This window comes from Desmodus rotundus, chromosome 6 (genome assembly GCF_022682495.2).
Source record: "Desmodus rotundus isolate HL8 chromosome 6, HLdesRot8A.1, whole genome shotgun sequence".
Taxonomy (NCBI): domain Eukaryota; kingdom Metazoa; phylum Chordata; class Mammalia; order Chiroptera; family Phyllostomidae; genus Desmodus; species Desmodus rotundus.
The window spans coordinates 140,702,314-140,726,474 of record NC_071392.1 but is presented as its reverse complement, the minus strand read 5'-3'; the positions used below and the strand labels follow the sequence as shown (position 1 = coordinate 140,726,474).

At 50.7% G+C, this 24,161-nt stretch overlaps 1 protein-coding gene across 6 annotated transcripts in view; it reads left to right on the top strand.

The window, feature by feature from the left end:
- The first annotated feature begins 576 nt into the window (after positions 1-576).
- Positions 577-24,161, top strand: part of FAT2 (FAT atypical cadherin 2) — a 72,780-nt gene continuing 49,195 nt past the window's right edge. For 3 of the 6 annotated variants that reach the window (XR_006653491.2, XR_006653490.2, XM_053926971.1), the window contains exons 1-2: positions 577-1,055; positions 19,884-23,163. Coding sequence is in view for 4 of the 6 variants with exons in the window: in XM_053926971.1 (XP_053782946.1) it covers positions 19,905-23,163 (3,259 nt within the window). In the remaining 2 variants the exon portion in view is untranslated. Of the gene's footprint in view, positions 1,056-17,872; positions 18,068-19,883; positions 23,164-24,161 lie in introns of those variants that run through there. The other 3 variants (XM_024576736.4, XM_045184986.3, XM_045184987.3) reach the window with 2 other exon arrangements.

The following is a 24,161-nucleotide window of genomic DNA, read 5'->3' as shown; positions in this document are numbered from 1 at the left end:
TGCATCTATAACAAAGAAAGTGTGGCGATGAGAGAGAGACAGAAAGAGAGACAGAGAGAGTCTAGTTCTTCCTCCCTTCCCTTAAAACACAGGTTTTCAACACAGGGAGCAGCACACTGGAACATTTGGGGAGCCAGAGCAGAGAGGCACCCCATAAAATATGGCAAAACTAAGGTGTCTTGCTCCCCAGCGCGATGCCAGGCGTTGTGCTTTGCACTCTACATGCATTATCTGCACAGCTGTTGAAGCAGAGACTCCTGTTACCTCCATTCCACAGACACACAGGGAAAGCTCTGGAGGGGCTGTCGCTTATGGAGGGAGTCACAGTTAATGACAATGAGAAGAATTACCTTTTATGGAGGGCTTCCTCTGCTAAACGCTCTCCATCAACTTTCTCTCGTTTAGTCCCCATAACAACCTCATGAGGTAGGAGTTATTATTATCTCCCTCTTTTCAAAAAGGAAACTGAGGCTCAGATTAAGTCACTCCGCCAAGGCTACAGAGCTAGGACAGTCAGGCCTTGGGGGGAGGGAGGGTGGCAGCTGTCTCTCAAACCTGTAGTGCGGGGGAGGACAGTGGAGAGAACAGTGGCCCAGAAGCTGAGAGATGGGGCCCTTTCCCAGTCCCCTCATGGTCTCTGTGTGTCCTTGGCAAATACCACCTATCTCGGGTCTCACTTTATCCCTCCGTAAAACTGAGAAGGGAGGTGGAGATGGGCCTGATTTCTCAGCGACTTTCCAGCCGTCATTTTCCATGACTCGATTCCCCACCGTGAGTTCTGGGCCACAAACCAGTTGGCTTCTACCCTCCCCGTTCGTGAGACAGAGAGCTGGCAGGAGGGGATGATCCGCCCCAATTCTCCCACCTCCTTTTCCCTCCTCCTCCTCCTGGGCTGGGACACACCTACTCCAACTTTCTCCGCAGCCTCTTCGGAGAGCGCGCCTTCCTGCTCCCTCTCTGCACCTCCCTCCTGAGCTTGCCAGCCCCGTGCTAGAGGAAGGGGCTCCAGCCCAGCAGCCCAGCCGGGGGCACCCTCCCCTACCTGAAGGGCACAGGTAAGAACTGCTGGAGAGTGGGAAGGTGGGGGAGGGAGTGCCAAACTAATCCATTCTTGTGCCTTGTCCCAGAGAAGGCACACGTTGGGGGCTCTTGGAAAGCGGGGACAGAACCCGGGCATGGCTGAGGCAGGCATGGAGGGTTAGGACAGGGACACCTGGGCCTTGGCTCACCTGGGACACTGAATGAAGCCAGAGATATAGCCAGCCTGAGCCTTGGGCCTGGGGATTAGGGGTCAGCAAGGGACAGGCTAGGACTTTGATCCCATGGAGGAGTAAGGTCATATTTGCACGAATGGAAAGTTGGACTCTTGTCCCTGGAAGAAAGAATTCCCCTGCTTGGGCTTTCTGGGGATGAGCCTTCAGGGGGATGTGAGGGCCATTTTCCCTATGGTTTGGGGGGAAGTGCTGGCACCAAAGAACGGAGAGGTGCTGGCCGCTTCTGTGGGTCCAGAGGGCCAGACAGGGCCACCTGGTAAGGAGGAGGGACAACCGGAGGGAGAGTCAGATCAGCTGGACAGTGCTGGCTCTCCTGCGACTCTTCAGCGGCACCAGATCAGAACCTCGGCTTTCCCGGCTGTGAAATGGGGGTGCTTGCAGTCTCCAAGGGCTGTGAAAAGCTTCGAGTCTTCAAGGCACCAGAGGCGACCCTGGGGTGAGGTTGGGGGAGTGGGAGCAGCTCTGCTCCCCTCCTGGGGGATGCAGGGATCCCATGTGCATCTTCAGAAGCAGGAGAGCTGGAGTGGGGCGCTGAGCAGAGCCACCAGACCAGAGTGCAGCCCTCCGCTGGGGGGCGGGGGTGCTGCCTGGGGTCTGCAGAGGGCTCTGACAGCCTGCCTCTGTCCCCAGCCACACTCCAGAACTGACGCCTGGGCTCAGGAGTGGGGGTGCGTAGAGAAGCAGGCTCAGGACTCCAGTGCTTCTAGTTCCTCAGCTGGTTTTACAGATGGGGAGCTGAGCCCGGTCAGGTTAGCAGTGCCTTCCCCGCAGGACGGTACTAACAGCTATTATTCCAGCTGATACTCCCCGGTGCTTTCTGCACTGGGCCCTGGGCCGAGTGTGCCTTTGAGTATTCTGAGTTTTCAAAGCAGGCAAGGTGAAAGGAGAATTTCACCACTTGTGTCTCTATGACTCACAGGCTCTGTGGCCTGGGACAACAAATGCCTCTTTGGACTGATTTCTCTGCTTATAAAATAAAGGTGGTTGGATGGTTAAGATCAGTCATTAATCGATTCACGCCGACAAGCCTGTTAGGTAGGCAAAACAGGAAAGATTGCATTTTGCAGGCGAGGAACCCAAAGGGCTCAGTGTCCTACGGTCAGTTAGCGGCAAGCTTGGGTTTCTCCAGGAACACAGGTCACTGAAGCACAGGTTCCCCTTCTGGCAGGAGGGAAACAGAGGGCACCCTCCCCCCCACCACCCCCGTCCCTGAGCATCCCAGGGGAATAGCTAGAGGGAGTGAAGTCCTCCATGGAATTCCTCGCTGGATCCATGATTCTCAGTGGCCTCCTTGAGGACTCGGGGAACCAGACGCAGAGGGACACTGACATTCTCCATCGTTACGTGTCAGCTGTGCTTGTGCTTCCTGTGGCTTCAAGGGGCTGCCCCCCATACCCGAGCTGCCCTATACCTGGCCCCTGTGAGTTGGAACACCATGCTCCGCTCTCTGTATCCTCTTCTCTGAGTGCAACTGAACTCACCTCCACCTGGAAATTCTCCTTTCAGCTGCTACATGACAGGCCATGGCACCAGCTCTGCTGCCGGCCAGGTGTGGTCAGGTGGGAGAGACTGTGAGGCAGGCGACAAGCCTTAGAGAAAGCCAGTGTGAGCTGGGGTCAGTGAGGTTGCTGCACTCAGGGACCTACTTGAACTCTCTACATGGGCCCTACCTTTTGGATTTCTTCAGGACTGGACAGGCAGAGCCTCTGGAAGCTTTCCGTGCTTCCTGGGTCCCCAGCACAAGCTAAGCTAGCTCGGAACTTCAATACCACTATTTCTATGACTAATGGTACTAATGCTAACGTTTATAATGGGGGTCTCTAGACAGGTGTACAGAGAAAAGTGTGGGTCCAAATCCTGCAAAGTATTTGTTGTATGACCTGGGCCCATCTCTAAAGCTCAGCTTTCTCACTTGAAAAAGGGGGTGGTAACAGTCCTTTTCTCAGAGAACTGATGTGAGAATTAGTTGACGCGTAGGGCCTTATTTATTATGTTCACGGTCCTCAACAGGGTCATCTGTTATTCCCCTGGAGTGGAGATCACCCACAGCACCCTGAAGTACTCTTTCCTAAGACAAATTACAGTTGGAATTTTAGTTATTTGTATATTTCTTGTTTGGTATTGTCTCCCCTACTGAGCGCTGCTCACTGCCCTAGCACCCGTGTCTAGCCCATGGCCGGGCACATACAAGAAGCGCACTGCATACCTGCTGAGAGAATGAATGAATCTTCACTTCTGAGTCCTAGAGGAGAACTGCCACTCGAGGGACTAAACACGAGCCCCACCCAATCACAGACAGGAGTCAGGAGGGGAAGGGGCCCTGGAGATAATCAAATCAGGCAGAGGGAGACGCCGGGGCCTCACCAGGCAAGGCTGATAACTTGACCGAGGTCACACAGCCAGTGAGGGGCGAGGCAGGACCACTAGCCAGACCTTCTCACTTTCCTCTGCCTCTCTCTGCCTAGCCCAGGCAATATGACCCCGTTTTCCACACGGGTGGTCAGGCTTGCAGGCCAGTGAATTGCCCCCACTGACCCTGGAGGCAACTTGGGATCAACAACAAGCTTAAGCTGCCCTTCAGAGGACAGGGGACATTCATCAGACCCTTCCCCCAACACCCACCAACACACATGTGCACACACACGCACACACGTGTGCACACACCACGACATTCCCATTGCCAGCGAGTCAGCAGGTATCTGCCGCTGTACAACTGGAAGGGTCCTTGGGAGGTCCTTGAAATCTACTTTCAAGAATTATTGGTACCATTTTACGGATGAAACCACAGCTTTGTATTACTTGCCTAAATTCAATAGCTAGTTTCTGGGTCAGCGTGTCATTTCTGGGAGCCATTCTGAGCATGGAATTTAAACGTCGGAAAGAAAACCTGATTTCCAGAGCCTCTCTGCACACCTGTCACCAGGTTAGACCGTCTCGCACGTACCTTCTCTCTACTCCACACACCTGCCCCGCAGGCCCTTTGTGACTATCCTCTGTGTCTTCTTTCTGTGGTTGTTATTGCTGTTTTCAGTGTGGAGACGAATAGAGACTCAGAGAAGCTAAGCCACTTCCTTTTTGTCACACAGCTTCGGTTTTCTCACAAACACTCAGTTCCATAGACACTGAGTGAGCCGTTAACCACGTGTCAGGCCCCCAAACTTCATTCGCAGTTGGCGGAGGCAGGCCCATAAGTGGATGGTTTAAATACCTTGAGGTCAGTAGTAAAACAGAGACAAACTCAGGTTGGAGTGGGGCCCGGAAACCAGTTGTAGAATCAATGAAGGCTTCTTGGAGGAACTGTCACTGACCATCAGTTTGGACAGCTGGATAAGGCTTAAATGAGTAAAAGGCAATTCACGAAGAGAAAGCAGCATGTGCAAAGGCACAGTGGTTCAAAGAAAACAGCTGGGTGGGACCAGGTCGTTGAGGGCCCTGTGTGCCAGGCCAAGGGGTATGGCTTTTTTAAAAAATGTAATTTATATGTAATTTTTTCTTAATGGGAAATGATAGAAATACATGAATGTACGCAGAATATTTTTAAAACCCCATCACCCAGCTTCAACAATTAGGTTTTCTCTATACTCACACTGATCCTTGCCTCCCCAGATTATTTTGAAGCATATCTCAGTATATAATTTGATCTGGAAATATTTCCATGTATATCTTAAAACATAAGGACTTCAGAAAATCATCATAGGAGCATGGCTTGTATTGTGTAAATATTGGAGGACTGTGTTGAGAGAGTTTAAGTCAAAGAGCGCCTTGGCTAGGTGTGTGTGGCTGTGGGGTGCAGCATGAATTTAAGGGGGGTCGGAGTAGAAGGTTAAGATGTCTTGTTTCCCCCTTGGCCAATTGCAGGGCCTGATTCTCTGTCATTACCCATTGATTAACAAACTATTTCCTCAAATCCATCTGTTCTGGAAAGAGGGGATGCCTTAAGCATTTTCCAGTTTGGAGCCTGCAGAAGAGAGAAATCCCTCCTGCTGAGTCTTTTTCCATTCCTGAGACCGGCGTGGACCTGGGAGGAGGGAGGCAACAGTGAGGGGGCTGCCCCCCGGCTGGGGGCAGGGAGCCCACCCTGGAGAACTCTCCAGTCCCCAGCTCCCGCTCAGCTCCACGTGCCCACAGTAGTTGGCCTCAGAGCAAGCACAGCAGGACTGGACATGCAGCTATGGGGTGACGGCAGCATTTGTGTGCATGTCGGCCTGTGTGTGCTCACAGGTCCCAGGCCAGAGCTGCTCGCTGTCTATCCTTGCAGCATCCCCTTCCCTCTGGGGTCCTCCCAACAAATGCAAGGCGAGATGGCACAGAATACATCATTTTACACCTTTAGAAGTTTGGCCTGGGGAAGGGGCAGAGCGTAATATTAGGAGGGCACCACGGCTGGGTACACGGGCTCTGCCCTGACTGCCGCTTCCTACCTCTGTGACCTTGGGCACAGCGTTTCCGCTCCCCGAGGGGCGTGGGGGTGCAGCACGCTCTCTGCCTCACAGGGCTGCTCTGCATCAACATATGCAAAGCTCTCAGCATAGTACCCATTCCACTTTAGGAGCTCACTAAACGTTAGCTGCTTTATAGACGTGGGGGCTCCTGGAATCTTAGGAACTGACTCAGAGAATCATAGCATCTTGGCAGATTTAAACCCTAGAATCTCAAACTCCTGGAAGTGAAAAGTTAGAAGAACCCTATTTGATCCCTAGTATAACGCGCTCTACTCTGTGCAGATTCCTGGTACAGTGTCTCTGATGCACGGCCAGCCTGATTTTTTTTCATTTTGTAAATATTCAAAACCAGAATGTACCAATTTAACTTATAGCTTGATAAAATTTTACCAAGTGAATGCAAACGATGGCTAACCAGCAACCAGAGCGAAAAGTAGACATCACCAATCCCCCAAGGGCCCGCCTGGCACCCTTTGCCACTCACTACCCCCCCCCCCAAGTGTAGTTGACCCCCTGTCCCAGAATTACCCAGCCAGCCGGCTTATTCTCGAATCCTTCTTGTGGGGTGTGCACCATCATTAGGAGAACTCTAATTATTAGAGAGGCTCAGTGAGTTAATTTGGAAGTTGCTAACTTAATCTTCACCTTGAAGTTGTTTTCTTTTCACTGTTATATTTTAGGGGCAGCCTCATTTAGAGCTGAGCTTCCCAAATGCCTAGTAGTGTTATTAAAAAATGCAGAGTTTTCAGCCCTACCCTAAGTCTACACAATGAAAATGTGAGGTCCGGGGTGGAGTCAGGGAACCTGCATGTGTGCGAGTTCCAAGGGAACGCCAGAGGAGGGCCATCTGGGTTTGCGGACGACTGGACTAGTGGCTCGGAGCTCAGGCTCAATTCAGACAGACTGCTTGTTCCAATCCACGCTCCACACCTACTGGCCATTGACTCTGGCCAAGGCATTTGGACTTTCGGACCCTCAGTTTTTTCATCTGCAAAGTGGGAATGAAATAATAGTACCCACTGCCTTGGGTCCGCCCCCAGGGAAGGCCGTCCCGGGAACAGCCCATCTGCAGTATAGCCAGGACGTGTGGGGTGGCAGTCTGAGTCCCAGCCAGGCCACGTGCTGGCAGGATGACCTCGGACAAGTCTTTTGACCCCACCCCTCTCGGGGTCCCAGCTTCCCCATGATCCCCTTAGAGGGTCTTTGAGGAAATCAAACAAGAAAATGAACCCGAAAACTGCTCTAGGGACAGAAACGTGTTGCGGGAAGTAACCCCCAATGAGCTGGAGCTCAGTTGAACCTGGGAACCCAGTGGCAAGTGGGCTTGCCGCTGTGCTTGCGGTTCCGCGGAGGGCGGGCCAGGTCGGGGTGGGGAAAGGGAGCCGCTGAGGCTTTGGTTTTCCACAGCCCTGGTGTGCCCTGGCACGCCTCCCACGCTTCTTGGTTTTCGAGAACTGTCTCCTTCCTGGTTCCTGGGGCAGAAAGAGTCCAAGATCCCACAGCTCTGAAATCCCGTGCAATTCGCCCGTCAGATGCTTTTATTATTGAAATGTCTTCCCTATTATTACAAGTCCTCTTTGAAGTCCCTTACTAGAATTTTTAGGGAACTTTTAAATAAAGTGTGATATCCATACAGAAAAGTGCACAAATCCTAAGTGTACAGCCCAATGAACTTTCCAGAAACTACCCAGCTCCCGGATAAGGAAACAGAACATCACCATGTGCTGTGAACGCCTTTGTGCACCACCCTCTGTCACTTCCACCCCCGCCCACCCGGGGCACCGTATTCTAGTCTAATCCATGGGTTGTGCCTGTTTTTACACCGCATATTGTTGAGATAGCACAGTGTGTATTGTTTTGTATGTGGCTGCTTTCACCCCACAGTACATGTGTGGGGTTCATCTGCGCTGATGCCTGGAGCAATACTTCACTTTCTTTTGCTGTGTAGTATTCCATTGTATGGCCACACCACACTTTACTTATCCATCTGCTCTTAATGGGCATTTGGGTTGTTTCCAGTGCGGGGCTCTCAGAAGTAGTGCTGCTCTGAACGTTCTTGTGTGGATCTCTTGGTGAATGTACTACGCACTCACTCCTGCTGGGTATATAACTGGGAGGGGATTGCTGGGTCACGCACGAGGTATGTGGAGGTTCAGTTCTATTCACTGCAAATAGAACATGGTTGAGTCTACCGTGGGGTTGATTCTCTCTCTGGGACATAGCCAGACCTGTCTGCAGGAAGATAAAGTGTTGCCTCTGGGGTCTGAGATGCTGAAAAGAGAGATATGCAGACTGGGAGACTTCCAGGTGAAAGTCAGGTGCAAGAATCAGATCTGGTGCTTTCCCCCTCCTGTTTCTTTCACTTGACTTGAGAGATAACCTTGTGTCCGCTTTGCCTGAGGGCTAGTGTTCTGCTAAGTGGTTAGGGGACCACCTACAGGGAAAAAACGTGCACCAGGAACCCATGGCAGCCCTGCTAAATCATAAACCGGGCTTCCTGAGGATGAAGCTGTGATTGTTAACATACCGCCATTTGAGAAACACGTCTCTAGCCTAAAAACGTCGTGAAAATTGTGGTCTTTTTCCTGACTTCCCACCCCTTCTCCACCGGGGCCTAGGAGAGGGCCACATATGGGATATCAGCTTTGAAATAAGGCATGACAAAACGCAAGATCGTGAGGAAAGGGATTCCCTTTTCCAGTAGGTCCCAAACACCAGTCGTAGCAAACTCACCCCCTGGAGCTTGTTAAACATCTATCCCTGAGCCCCACCCCTAAAGATTTTGACTCAGTAGATCTGCGGTGGGGCTGGACATATGTCCTTTTAACCCCCACCCCCTTAGGGGATTCCCAATGGTGGGAAGCACTGGTTCAGGTCAGTGGCCAGCCCTGTTGGTGAGAACACTCAGCTTGGCTGAGTTTTGCACCTACGGCTGGGTGGAGCACAGAGTTACCACGGGTAAGAAAATTGGTGTGCACAGAGCCCAGAGGGCTTGAATGTGTGTGGACAGAACCCAGGGGGCTTAACTGTGGAACCTGGGTCTGGGCCTGGAGCCTACCATTAGAGGCTTGTTTGCATCTCATTAGTATACACCTTGATGCTCCCAAATCATCCCCAACCCCTCTAGTGCCTCTGGCCCTCAGTCAGTCTGGGCCTGCAAAACTGCAAGACCGGGTGCCTCAGATGGCGGATCGGCCCATCTTGCCCCACTGTTAGAAGCCGCTCCCCACCTGCCCAGGCCTGCCTGCCTGCCTGCCAGCTTTGAGTCCCTGCACTGTTCTGCTCAGCAGGGATTGGCCTTGGATGGAAAAACAGTGCAGCTGGGCTAGGCCAGGCCGGAGGGGGGTGGGATTGAGAGGGAGAACAGGAGATGAAGCCTTTGCTGAGAATCTGTGTTTGCTGATGTTCGAGGACCCATCATTGTATGATCCCGGTGTGGGGGAGGGATCCTACAGCCCTCCCTCTTCCTAAGTGCTCTTTCTAACCTGAGGGCACAGGGAGGCAGGCCAGGGAACTGTTAGACACATGGGTGATCTGAGTTTTAACCCTGGCTAGGCCATATACTAGCTTTGTGAACTTGGAAGTTAGGTAACCTTTCTGAGTCTCATTTATCCCCATCTGCAAAATGAGGATAATTATAGGGTTGCTGTAAGCTTAAAAGAGATAATGCATGCCAAGGGCTTACCACAGGCCCTGGCACATAGTAAATGTTCAATAAACATCAGCTGTGATGAGTGTCTGTGCCTCTGTAAGCACTTCATAGTCCCCAAACCTCACCACCGTCGGGGCAGCATTTGACAATAGCTCAGTGGAGGATTACTCAGTAAGATAGGAGAGCAGGGACTAGTCTTAACCCCCAGAGGGACAAGTGGAAGCCCCATAAAAGAGGACATGTACACCACAACAGTTACCACGTGAGGGCTCACGTGCTCGGCCTTATGCTGACTATTTGTCTTCACTGACCCTCACAACAGCCTTATGATGACCTTCCTCAGTTTATATACAAAGAGACTGAGGCTTGGTCAGGTTCTATGATTTGCTCAAGGTCAAGCCCAGCAATGGGCCAAAGCAGGACTCAGAGCAGACTGCCTTACTCCAGAGCCTGGGCAGGTGGCTTCGGTGTTTTGTGGCCCTGACTATAACCTCCTCACCCCCAGGGTGCCTGGGCTAGATGCAGACTTGGCTGGGAGTAGCCAGGGGTGGCTGACAGTCTCATGCATAAGCAACTAGTAGAGGCTTTGGTCCCCGAACCAGCTAAGGGGAACAGGGTTCGCCTCCCTGGTGACCAAGGGCCAGCTAGCTCCCTGGAAAGCAAGGGTGTTTTGTACTGGACAGAGAGGGTGCTATGCTGAATGGCCTCATTTTACAAATCATATAAGATGAGGCCCAGAGCGGTCCCCCGAGGGGCAGTACAAAAGAGAGCAGGAAGCCCACGCTGTTGTAGGGTGTGCATGACATTTCTCTACCTCCTGCTTTCCCCACCCACCCCTCCTTCCTGCTTCATGCCCACCTGCCACCCCTCACACTCAGAGTGAGATCACATCTGTGACCTCGCTGCACCCACAGGGGGACGGGGATAGCCATTATGGTTTTAAATGCTGCATGAGCTATGGCTTGAGCTTTACTGCAAATCGTTGCAAGGAGAGAAGGAACATCACGAACACCACAGGTGTGTGTGCACGCACGCGTGTCTGTGTAGAAGGGAGCTCCTGCCAGGGGCTGCTGGGGCATGGGCGGCAGTCAGTGCACATGCAGAGAATGGCTCCCTCATCCCACACATATTTCTGAACACATATTGTGATAGTTGATGATGTTACTATAATCATACAATAGTAATAGTAGTATCTAATGCTGGTGATAACGTTAACTACTTTCTGTGTTCCTGGCACTATGCTAAATGCTTCCCATGCGTAAGCTCACTAAGTCCTACAGTGAGCTGAGCACTGCTAGCCCTGTCACAAATGGGGAAACTGAGGCTAAGACAGAGAAAGCAAAGTCTCTAGACAAAACAGAGACAAGATTGAGGGCAGGTCTGACCCTAAAGCCTGGCTCCTCCCTCCTCCCCAGCCTACCGAGTGGAAGGACCATGGAACTGTGGGATCCCGAGGAGCCCACAGCCTGGGAGAGGAGCTGGGGAAGGGGAAGTGACTTGGCTGTGCAAAGCCCCCGGGACAGGAGGCCCGGGTTCTGGTTCTAGCGACTCGAGGATTTCACGTCCAATACCACAGCCCTCTCTCCTCTGTTCCCTATGCAACCACCATGCAAACCCTGCCATGGGTCCCACCCCACTGCAAGTCTCTTCTTTGGCCTGAAAGGCCCCGGGCCACCTCCCTGACATCCCTCCTTGCTCCTTCTAGTCTATGTGAATGACCCCCTTGTTCCTGCCTCAGGGCCTTTACAATGCCTGTTTCTTCTACCTGGAACTCTTCCTCAAGATGGCTTTGTGGCCCTTTCCCTGCTCACATGTCACCTTGTCATGTAGGACTCCCCTCACCACCCTTTCCAAAATGGCATTCCCCACACATCACTCTTTAACCTTGCCTTGCATGATTTTTCTTCATAGCACTTTTCACACCTGATAAAGTGTATATATTTTTTTATTCTCTCTCTGCCACTAGAATACAATTCCCACAAGCAATGGCCTCTTCCGTCTTGTTCTCTGTTCTAGAGTTCCTGCCACAGGGTAGGTCCCCACTAAAACAGGATTAAATAAATTAATGAATGACTTTGGCCCAACGAGGGTCCGGAGAGGAGACCCAATAACAAAATACTTCTCATCATCTTTTACTCCATCCCTTTTCTTTCCCAAAGCCCAGGCTCCTGGAAGCTCCAGGAGGTTCTGTGGCCTTCCTTCAAATGTCTACCACCTAGAGTCACGCTATGGCTTTCCAGGGCCCTAGGCATTTTATCTTTTACAGGTCCCTTCCTCTACAAAAAAATATTAGATTATTTTCTGACAACATTGGTATAAAGATGAACATATTATTATATATGAAAACACTTCCTTCAACTGAAATGTTTGTCTTCTTTCTTCTTAATTTAAGACAAATTCTGATGGGTCCCTAAAAGGACTGTGGGCCCTGAGTGTGCCGCTGTGCCGACCAGGCAGGTGGACTTCGAATCCCCCTCCGACCCCACGCAACCTTGGTTTCTGTGCCCTGCTGTCCAGAGCTGAGCTGGCCAATATGGCGACCACTAGTCCCACGTGGCCCTGTGAATTAAAATTCACTAAGATTACAAACTCACTTGTTCGGTTGCACCAGCCACGTATCCAGTACTTGATAGCCACACGTGGGTGGAAATTCCCGCCTGGACAGCTCAATTATAGACCATTTCTATCACCGTAGAGGGTGCTGTTGGAGAGTGCTGCGCTAGGGAATTCACCCCAGCTACTCCAGCCTCCCGGGTGTCTCTTCTCGGAATACGGATTCCTATTCTGGGATGGTACTTAAACCCACCACCTACTAGGTGCGTGAACCTGGGCAGAGCTTCAAATTACTTGAGCCTCAGTTTCTCATTTACAAAATGAGAACAATTATAGGTGTCACACTGGGGTGAGACTGGTACATGAGTGTATTCCAGTCCTGGGCTTTCGCCATGCATTGGCTCATTCGGCCTTCTCAACAACTCCATGAGAGAGTTGTTTGGGACTCAATCATTTTCCGGGAGCAGAGAAGTTAAATAGCAGCCCACGGTTGCACAGCTGGTAAGGGATAGAGTTGGGATTTGAAGCAAGTTCTGTTTGACTCAGAGCCCACATTTTTCCTATTAATTCTACCCAGTACTGTACGTCCTACCCAAAGACCAAGTGAGATAATGCATGAAGATGTTCTTTGAAAACTTATAGGTTACCATACAGACAGGACAGTATAATATTTGTCACCAATAATAAAGTACCGATAAAGAAGGGGACCCCCAGTACCAGCTCCCTTTTACCCATGCCCTAGGTGAAAAGACTTCCTTTTCAGCCGTTTCTTTTCCCTCTAATCCCAGGCTTGTGCACACCTGGCTTTTACAGACAGCTCTGCTAACACAGCCTCAGTCTGCAGGGGCTGTGGCTGCCATTCACCAAGCCATTATTGGGCTAATAAGGTGTTATTCTGCATCTCTCCTCCCTGTGCTTTTGTCTATCATATGATCTGTCCTCCCTGCAGCCCTGGGAAGTAGGGAGGAGTAGCTATTATATCTGGACTTTACAGACAGGGAAACTGAGGATCACAGGAGGTTCTGTGGCCTTCCCAAGGTCAGACGACCCATCAAGGGCTTAAGCCACTGGCCCTCTTCCGGCCCATATCCAGTTCTTTGACTTGTTTTGTTACATGAGAGCCTGGTGTTTACAAACCAGCAAATGACTCCAGTGCTCATCCAAGTTTTTTGGAAGTAAACCAAGCCTTCCTATCCACAGTGAGTTCTAGCTGGCCTCCACCAAGAGAGCTGGTGTTCAAACCCAGTCCACACCAGAGTGGGAGTCTTCAGTGGGAACTCCTCCCTTTGGATCTGATGTCAGATTACTCTTCCCCGCATGTGGTTCTGTTCTAGCTCTGCTTCGTCTCAAAAACCTTCAACGGCTCCCTACTTCTAAGGGGAAAATTTATTTCAGTAGCTAAAGACTTTCTGTCTAGCAGCTACCTGGAATGCCACCATTGTTTCCCTTGTGATTTTAACTCTGGTTCAAAGGCACAATCCCTCCTAATCCCTCACCATCACACCACCACCTTTAAGCTTTTGTGACAAGCAATATGTTTAGGATCCCTTCTTCAGAGACACAAAAGCCAACTCCAACCCTGGACGCCTGCCACAGATGGGGTAGCAGGCAGGAGAGTGGGGTCGGAAAATACATACTGAGGTAGCCAAGTCCATGGTCTTTCTCCCTTTAGATTTTGGGGGAGGGCGGACATTCTCCAATCCAGAGGAAGGAACCCAGTGGCTCTTGCTTTCATGGAAGGCTCTCCAAGCATAAGAAAAGATCTTATTGCTTCTCCCCAGAGCATGCCGGTTTAGGGACTCTGGCTGTCGGCTTCCAGTTCAGCTACCACCTTCCTGGGTCGCCTCGGGTGTGCCATTTGAACCTCAGTTTCCCTTTTCTTAGATAGGAGAGTAAAAGGGCACGAGTGTTTCCTAGGAGTATCACGTGGGTTATTAGTTAACACCTGTGTCATGCCTAAGGCAGGGGCAGTGTTGGGCTGCGAGGGAGAATGTCACTGCCGACCTGTGCCTGGGTGCTCCTGCAAAGTGGCAGGGTGGAATTTCACCCTCGGGACCAAAGCCTAGCGTTTTGAACGAATCTGGTAGGAGCTTCTTTAGTGTAAAGTTCGATTTGGCCTGGAATTCCTCCAAGTGCATGTGGTTCCGCATGGAAGGGACAGAATCAGTCAGAGCCATAGACGTCTAGAACTGAAATGCCCGAGTCACTGCACAGGGACCAACCGTTACAAACACAGCCCGCAGAGCTTTGGAGTCACAGCACAGCCAGCCCTGGGTCTAGAGCTTTTTAACGACAGGATTCAGAATGTTAGAACAGCAGAACCCCGGCTTCTTGGGTTGGTGGTGGGGGGCGGGTGCTCTTAGAGGCCTTCTGGCCCAGTTTTCTCACCTGTGCTTCCCAGGGGGATAAGGGACAAGCCTGGAGCAGGGTCCTAGGCCTCCAACCCTGCTTCTAATAGTGCAGGGCTGCTTTGATCTCTTTATGGATTGCGCTTCTAGGTACAATTTCATGAGGGAAAAAGAGGTCCTGCCCCTGAAGGCAACAGAGGGGTTTGAAGTCACTGATCCATCCCAGCCCCTTCCTCCAACATACACATGTCACTACAGATGAGGAGAGAGGTCCACAGGGCTTCGGTGACAGACTCGACCAAGGCCACACAGGGAAGAGCGACTTTAGATTTAGGTCTCCCCAAAGCCAGGTCAGCTTACTACACTGACGGTCGAACAAGCATCGGTGAGGGTGAGTGTACAACCCCGATCCACAGGCACAAGAAGTCCCTTCACTGCCTTAAAGAGCTCATTCGGGGTCTAATAGAGACTATAGGCTCGCACAGGCCAAAGACCTACACCTGCATAAGTTCGAAGGGGCTTTAGAGCTCTTCTCATCTCCCCCAAGGACAAATGTCCCCCTAGAGTAGCACATCCTTCACAGGTGGCCACCTAGACTCTGCTTGGATGCTCCCGGTGATGGGGAGCTCTCCATATTGAGAGGACTTGCACTAGAGATCACCAACCAAGAAAACAGGAAGGGTCTCAGAGCACTGCTCCTCCCGGCTCTGCACAGGCCTTTGTCAGTGACTTGGGTTAAAACGTCGATGTTACAACCGCCAGTTGTACCCTCAGGATTTGGAGAAACCGGAGCGGTGGGCTGGAACACACGGTGAAATTATTCACGGTCTCACTCAAGTCCTGCAGTAGTTAGTCGCAGAAAGTCAGCCTGCACAAGAACAGTGATAATACGTCTGAGAGTCTTCATTACCCTCACTCTCAAGAGTCAACAGTCCGAGTCAGCAGCCAGAAAGTAACAGTACTTGGTATTTGTTGAAAACTGGGGGAGCACTGTGTTCAGCATTTATGCACATTAACTGATTTCATTATCACAATGGCATTCTGAAGTAGGGAGACTGAGGATCAGAGAAGGTAAGCCATTTGCCCAAGGTCACACAGCCAGAACCTGTGCGTTGCGAACCACTCTCTGTTGTCTTCTCCCTCTTTGAAACGGGCTTGGGAGTGCCAAGAAAGCGGAGTTTGAAGCACACGTACCCTAAAAGGGTCCTCCCTCACCCGTACTTGCTCACACCAGGGCACATCCAAGCCTCACTGCTACCAGTTTATTCACTCACATTGTATTCGTTCTGTCAAGAAGGGGCGCACAACTACTGTGCCCACACTATTCTTCAAAACTCGCCTCCTAAGCGTGTGTGTGATCTCTTGCAAATGTGCACATTCATCCACAAGCCCATGTCTCTCCAGGCCTGGGGAGCCGAAAGCATGAGGCCCCACCCCAGGCAAGCGCCTGCTCGCAGCTTCCCAGAACAGCCTGTGGCTGGGCCAGCAAGCTTAGACTCGACCAGAGACCAGTGGCTTCCTGCTGCGCCAGGGTGCAGGCCGGTCCTTATCAGGGGACACCACTCTCACCCCAACTTTAGGCTTTGACTCTGCCTTGGCTTTGAAAACTAATAATAACTAATATTTATTGAGTACTTTTCTGTGGGGAACTATTCCACGCGTGGGATAGTTCCCCACATCAGTCTCATAGCAGTCTAGGTACAATGCAGGCCTGATTTCCCACGGGAGAACCTATCCATGGACGTGGGTCCTGCCCGCCAACCTCACTCCCCACTGGCTTTTCCGAGTGGGGGCTGAGCCACATTTTCCATGCGTGGAACGGTTCCCCACACTTTTCTGTGGGCCAGGCACTGTGCTTAGCACATTAATGTGCACGATCTTTTTTCCCCCTCTTTTTTAATTTGAAATGTATTTTTTTCTCTCTCTTTTTAAAATTGTTGTTCAAGCACATTCCACCCCCACTCCCACCCACCCCAGCCATCCCCACCTCCCACCCTCAGTCCTTCCCCCCTTTGGCTTTGTCCATGTGTTCTTTATACATGTTCTTTGATGACCCCCCCTTATTCCCTCCCCTCCCCTCTGGTTACTGTCAGTTTGTTCTTTATTTCCATGTCTCTGGTTACATTTTGCTTGTTTGCTTGTTTTGTTGATTAGGTTCCACTTACAGGTGAGATCAATGTGCACGATCTATTCAGTCATCACAAACCCCCTGGAAAGCAGTGCTCTTAATAGCCTCATCTTACAGATGAAAAAAGTCAGGCTCAGAGATGTTGAGTGACTCACCCAATGATACAGTTAGCAAGTAGCGCAGCTGGAGCTTGAACCCCGACAGCTGCACTCGTGTGACCGCAGCTTTTCTTTCTGGCAGCACGATCGGGAGGAAAGAACCTGGCTTTAGGTCTTACCATGTGACCTTGGGCAAGTCCCTTTCTTTCTTTAAGGCTATTTTCCAGCTTCAAAAAGTAGGGGATGAACACTAAAGTTTCTTTCAGCTTTCATTCTGCTACTACTTTTCCTAAGTCCAGATACTTCCATTTTTCAACTAGTATTTATGTACCAGGCACTGATGTAGGCTCTGGGGATTCACTCATGAATGAGAGACACGAAGCGCCTGTCTTCAAGGAGCCTTGCTCTAAACACTGGGTTTAGAGCAAGAGATAGTCATTAAATAAATAAACAGGAGATACTGCGTGGTGACAATTGCTATGGAGAAAATGTGTTGTGATAAAGACGGGTTAGGACGAGACACCTGAGAGGAAAACTGGATGACAGGAAGGAGCCAGCCATGTGAGAATCTTAAGCGGAGGGAAACAGCAAGTGCAAAAAAAAGGCCCTGAGGCAGATCCCAGCTTGGTGCGCTTGCAGAGGAGGAAGGAACCCTGCATCTGCCGCTTGGTGAACAACGGGGACAGGGCTGGACAGTGTCATTGGAGAAGCAGGCAGGGTCCAGGTGGCATAGGGCCTTCCTGGGTGTGGTAAGGAGTTTGGATTTTAATTTAAATGCTATAGGACGCTGCCTGGCTGGATGGCTCAGTTGTTTGAAGCATCCTTCCCTACACCAAAAGGTTGTAGGCTTAATCCCCAGCCAGGGCACATATCTAGGCTGCGGTTCAGTTCCTGGTTGAGGCGCATACAGGAAGCAACAGATCGATGTTTCTCTCACATCAGTGTCTCTCTCTCTCTCTCCATTCTTCTCTCTCTAAAATCAATAAACATATCCTCAAGTGAAGATTAAAATAATAATAATAATAAAAAATAATAAATGCTATGGGAAGCCACTGGAAAATTTTAAGCAGGAAAATGATACAAACTGACTTATGTTTTCTAAGGTGTTTCTAAATAGTGGTCCTAGGTGGTGGGCTGGAAGGGTATCTCAGGGATCCCAGCGTGTCTCTGCACCCTGCAAACCTGTTCACTAGCCTGGATCTGGGAGCCAGGAAACAAATGTCTAGACACAGGTCCCTCCCTCGGCAAACTAGTGGCCAGGTCTGCAGGTCCCACAGCTTGATACAGCCAAGAGCACCAACCCCCCACCCAAAGGTGCATTCTCTTTGCATGTGATCCCCCTCCAGGGAGACTCCACCCCTGCTCTGTTCCCTCCAGTCCATCTTAACGGCTCCCCCACTCTGTAAGCCATCCGTGCAGCTGCTCAGCAGAGCGTCTTGTCGGGGCCTGCCTGACACGGGCACTGACCTGGTGAACAGGAAGCTCTCCGCAAAGCAGGGCAGGCAGAGCTGGAAGCTGCATGCACCCTGGGCTCCCTGGGCTGCGCATGGCACGAGTGGACCTGGGACTGGGGTAAGGACTCATTTCCCCCCGGGGGCTTCAACTTTTCAAACACAATGCCTTCCTAGGGGTAGGGTTCAAATAACTCAGGGTCCCCTCCTGCTTGCAGGGGACTATGTCAGGGATGCCGCCTCTGGCTGGCTCCACTGGGGTGCAGTGGTAAGTAAGGAGTGAGAGTAGGGGAGCAGGAAGGGTGGGTAACAGATGATGCTCTTTCTGTAACTGGCTTTAGGGCCCCAAGTGTAGAATCTGCCTCCCGCCTGCCCTCTCTTTCCCGAGGTGCCTTGGCTTAGGGCCCCACCAACAGGATCTTAAGTGAGGAAACGTAGTAGGGAAGCCAGAGGATGGGGCATATTTCAATTCTTTTCTGCCACGGGCCTTCAGATCCCACTGCAGCCTGCCTTTCCCATGCCTGCTTCCATCCTGCCTCCCACCCTCGCCAGCTACCTTAAAGAACCTGCATTCAGTTCCCTCAAAACTCTAGACAGACAAGGATCCAAGCCCTTCCCTTTCCCCCTCGCTCTGGAAGTTTAACTCTTCCCTGCCTTTGAAGAGCAAGGCAACTGGAAAAACAAGTCTTGCCTGCTTCATCCAGGAATGCTCCCACATCTGGCTGGCAGCCACCAGGCTCCTTGGAGTCAAGACTCCCATGAGTGGGCAGGCATCAACTTCTAGGAGGCCCCGTTTGGCAAGCGACTCTGCCCTCCTCCCTGCTCTGTCCTGTCCTTGGCCCTGATTGCCTCACATTTTGACCCAGGCTTGGGTTCAGGGACAAGCACTGTGGGAAACAGCAAATGTTAGAGGGCAGAGCATTAGGTTAGTTCAACAATTCCCAGGGACTCGTCCTCACTGGCCACCCCCCATGAGACTGGGGGCAAGATGCTTCCCCCCTCTGAGGCTCTGTTTCCCCATTTGGGCACAAGGGGTGGGGGGGTCAGAACCCCATCATTCCTGAGGTCCCTGTCAGCTCTGACATCCCAGGAGTTGAGGAGTTCAAGGTTACAAGGTGAGCCAGAGTTAGTTTGCTGCAAGGCCCTGAGCAGTTCCTTTCCCTTTGTGACACTTTGTTTCCTATTACTAATAGGAGCTAATAGTAAGTTAAAACTTACTATGTGCCAGGCACCCTGCCAGGCCATTTACTTTGTTATTTCATCTAATTTTCACAACAGTCCAAGGGGGTAGATGATATTCTTATGCCCATTCTATAGAAGAAGAGATGGAGGCTCACAGAAGTTAAACTATGTGCCAGGAAAGTCACCTACTGGTAAATGGTGAAACCAGGGTGGATGGCGAGGCAGCCTGATGCCAGGCCTATGACCGTGGTCACTTGGCTTTTCTGCAGTCCCTACGCATGCTGACGCAGTTCAGTCTGGCTGGGGCTCAGTAGGAAGTACTTAGCCACAGATTGCTAAGCTGGTTGGAAGATTTTACTATCACTGAAGCACCACTGAAGGTTTTTGGGAAAAACAGGGAAGGGGGCAGGACTGGGTCAGATCTGCCAGGGGCCCTGGAGAGGGCATTTAAACTGGTCGGTTATTGTTATTCTTCAAACACAGGGTTTCTCACTCTCAGCACTGCTGACATTTGGGGCCGGCTCATTCTTTGTTGTGGGGGGCTGTCCTGTGCATGTAGGGTGTTTAGCAGCCTCCCTGGCCTCCACCCACTTGATGCCATTTGCACCCTCACCCCCAAGCTGGGATAGCTGAAAATATCTTTCGACATGGCCAATGTCCCCCAAGGCGTAAAGTCACCCCAGGTAGGAACTATAGCCATGAAAATCATTTTTCCCTAACTTGCACCTCCCCTCCTTTTTTTTTTTTTTGCTCAGGATTTCTGGAGTTTTTCCACCATGAATATTGTCTTGTTGGATTTTGTCATTTTCTTACTCCATTGTGCAACCTGTGACAAGCCCCTAGAAGGGATCATCTCCTCTGCTGCCTGGCACTTCACATCCCCCCTTTACAATGCGACCATCTATGAAAACTCTGCTCCCAAGACCTACGTGGAGAGCCCCGTGAAAATGGGCATTTACATCGCCGAGCCCCAGTGGGCAGTGAGGTACCGGATCATCTCTGGAGACGTGGCCAATGTGTTCAAAACGGAGGAGTACGTGGTGGGCAACTTCTGCTTTCTGAGAATCAGGACAAAGAGCAGCAACACAGCCCTTCTGAACCGGGAGGTGCAAGACAGCTACACCCTCATCATCCAAGCCACGGAGAAGACCTTGGAGCTAGAAGCTCTGACCCAGGTGGTGGTCCACATCCTAGACCAGAATGACCTGAAGCCCCTCTTCTCCCCACCTTCATACCGAGTCACCATCTCTGAGGACATGCCCCTCAAGAGCCCCATCTGCAAGGTGACCGCCACAGACGCTGACCTGGGCCAGAACGCCGAGTTCTATTATGCCTTTAACACGAGGTCAGACCTCTTTGCCATCCATCCCACCAGCGGTGTGGTCACGTTGGCTGGGAAGCTCAATGTCACCTGGCGAGGGAAGTATGAACTCCAGGTGCTGGCTGTGGACCGCATGCGGAAAATCTCAGAGGGCAACGGGTTTGGCAATTTGGCTGCACTGGCCATTCATGTGGAGCCTGCCCTCAGGAAGCCCCCAGCCATCACCTCTGTGGTGGTGGCCCCGCCAGACAGCAGTGAGGCTGCCACCTATGCCACTGTAGTGGTCGATGCAAACAGCTCAGGTGCTGAAGTGGACTCAGTGGAAATTGTTAATGGTGACCCTGGAAAGTACTTCAAAGCCATCAAGTCCTACGCCCGGAGCAGTGAGTTCAGGCTGGTGTCTGTCAAAGACATCAACTGGCTGGAACACCTTCATGGATTCAACCTCAGCCTGCAGGCCAGGAGTGGGAGCGGTCCCTCTTCTTATTCCCAGATCAGGGGCTTTCACCTACCTCCTTCCACACTAGCTTCCCTCCAGTTTGAGAAGGCTATTTACAGAGTACAGCTCAGCGAGTTTTCCCCTCCTGGCAGCCGCGTGGTGACAGTGAAAGTAACCAGAGCAGTCCCCAACCTGCAATATGTTCTAAAGCCATCCTCAGAGAGTGCAGGGTTTAAACTCAATGCTCGCACTGGGCTCGTCACCACCACGAAGCTCATGGACTTCCGTGACCGAGCCCACTACCAGCTGCACATCAAAACGTCACCTGGCCTGGCCTCCACCACCGTGGTCATCGACATCGTGGACTGTAACAACCATGCCCCCCTCTTCAGTAGGCCTTCCTATGCTGGCACCTTCGATGAGAACATCCCCCCAGGCACCAGTGTTTTGACAGTTACTGCCACAGACCTGGATCATGGAGAGAATGGTTATGTCACCTATTCCATTATTCATCCAAAAGATGTGCCCTTTTCTATCGACCCTTACCTGGGGATCATCTCCACCTCCAAACCCATGGACTATGAGCTCATGAAAAGAATTTATACCTTCCAGGTACGGGCCTCAGATTGGGGATCCCCATTTCGACAGGAAAAGGAAGTATCTGTTTCTCTTAGTCTCAATAACTTGAATGACAACAAGCCTATGTTTGAGGAAGTCAACTGCACTGGGTCCGTCCGTGAAGACTGGCCAGTACAAAAAGCAGTGATGACTGTGTCAGCGATAGATGTGGATGAGCTCCAGAACCTAAAATATGAGTTTGTGTCAGGCAATGAACTGGAGCATTTTGATCTAAATCATTTCTCTGGAGTGATATCCCTCAAACACTCTTTTATAAATCATACTACTGGTCAACCCATCCATTATTCCCTGAAAATTACAGCCTCAGATGGGAAATACTACGCCTCGCCCATGACTTTGAATCTTACTATAGTGAAAGACCCTCATTTTGAGGTTCCTATAACGTGTGATAAAACAGGGGCCCTGAAACATTTCACAAAGACCATTCTCCACTCTGTTGGGCTTCCGAACCAGGACTCTAACGATGAGGACTTCACTTCCTTAAGTGAATATCAGATCAATCATCACACCCCGCAGTTTGAGGACCACTTCCCACAGTCCATTGACATCCTTGAGCGTGCCCCTCTCAACACCTCCCTGGCCCGCCTGGCAGCCACTGACCCTGACACTGGTTTTAACGGCAAACTGGTCTATGTGATTACAGATGGCAATGAAGAGGGCTGCTTTGACATTGAGCTGGAGACAGGGCTGCTCACTGTAGTCACCCCCTTGGACTATGAAGCCACCAGTTTCTATATCCTCAATGTGACAGTGTATGACCTGGGCACCCCCCAGAAGTCCTCCTGGAAGCTGCTGACAGTGCATGTGAAAGACTGGAATGACAATGCACCCAGATTTCCTCCTGGTGGATACCAGATAACCATCTCGGAAGACACAGAAGTTGGAACCACAATTGCAGAGCTGAAAGCAAAAGATGCTGACTCAGACGACAATGGGAGGGTTCTCTACACCCTGCTGAGTCCCACAGAAAAGTTCTCCCTCCATCCCCTCACTGGGGAACTGGTGGTCACAGGACACCTGGACAGGGAATCAAAACCTCAGTATATACTCAAGGTGGAGGCCAGGGATCAGCCCAGGAAGGGCCACCAGCTCTTCTCTGTCACCGATCTTACCATCACATTGGAAGATGTCAATGACAACTCTCCCCAGTGCATCACAGAACTCAGCAGCCTGAAGGTCCCAGAGGATCTGCCTCCAGGAACTATCCTAACATTTCTGGATGCCTTTGATCCTGACCTGGGCCCAGCGGGAGAAGTGCGGCATGTCCTGTTAGATGATGCCCATGGGACCTTCCATGTGAACACAATAACGGGCGCCCTCACTCTGGAGAAAGAGCTGGACTTTGAGAGGAGGGCTGGGTATAATCTGAGCCTGTGGGCCAGTGACAGTGGGAGGCCCCTGGCTCGCAGGACCCTCTGCCATGTGGAGGTGATAGTCCTGGATGTAAATGAGAATCTCCACCCTCCCCGCTTTGCCTCCTTCGTGCACCAGGGCCAGGTGCAGGAGAACAGCCCCCCGGGAACCCAGGTGACAGTAGTTGCTGCCCATGATGATGACAGTGGCTTGGATGGGGAGCTCCAGTACTTCCTGCGGGCTGGCACCAGTCTTACAGCCTTTAGCATCAACCAGGACACAGGTACCAGGAGTGGGATAGGAGGGAGGGCTTGGTGCTGGGACAGGATGAGATCGAGGGAAATCAGGGACTGCCCTGAAGGACGTCAGACTGAAAAGAAAAGCAGTAAATAAGGGCTCTCCTTTCTGTCCCTTTTATTTTATTTTTAATCTAATTTGTATCATACTGGTGATATATATATATATATATATATATATATATGCATTTAATTCAAATTAACCATATCACTTGTATCTCTGTTTATACATGTACATATATACATACACACATATAAATATATATTACATATATTTGCTTATAAAAGTAATACATTGTGGTTATAAATTTTTATATATAATTTTAAAATTAATGTTTCTCTGTGACCCATCTCCCCAGATAGAATATTTATTAACAATTTGTTCTATAATTTTCTAAAGTTTTCTTCTTTATATCTGATATATGATCACTGTTCATGCTATTATTATGAAAATATAATACAATAGACACATATTCTGAAACTTATTTTGTTCACATAACCCCAGGATATCTGATGTGTCAGTACATATAAATCTTTGTCATTCCCTTTTTTTTTTTTTTAACATTAATGTGTGGCTGCCTCTGGCATGCCCCCTGGCCCACAACCTAGGCACATGCCCTGACTGGGAATCGAACCAGTGATCCTTTATTTCACAGGCTGGTGCTCAATCCACTGAGCCACACCAGCCAGGGCTGTCATTCCCTTTTAATGGCTGCATTTCATTCCATCATATAGGTGTAACATCCTTGTTCATATACTTTTATGCATATGTATGAATGTCTATAGGAAAAACCATTAAAAATTCAGTTGCTGGGCCAAAGGGTAGTGCATACTTTCCATGTTAATAGATATTTCTACTTTGCCCTCCAACGAGGTGGAACCAACTTAGTTTTTCCTTTCAAGCCTCATAGAAAATGAGTGCAATTCAGCAATCACTGAGCACTCTCTCCTTGTGAGGTCCTGCCACAGGCTCCTGGGGCAGATC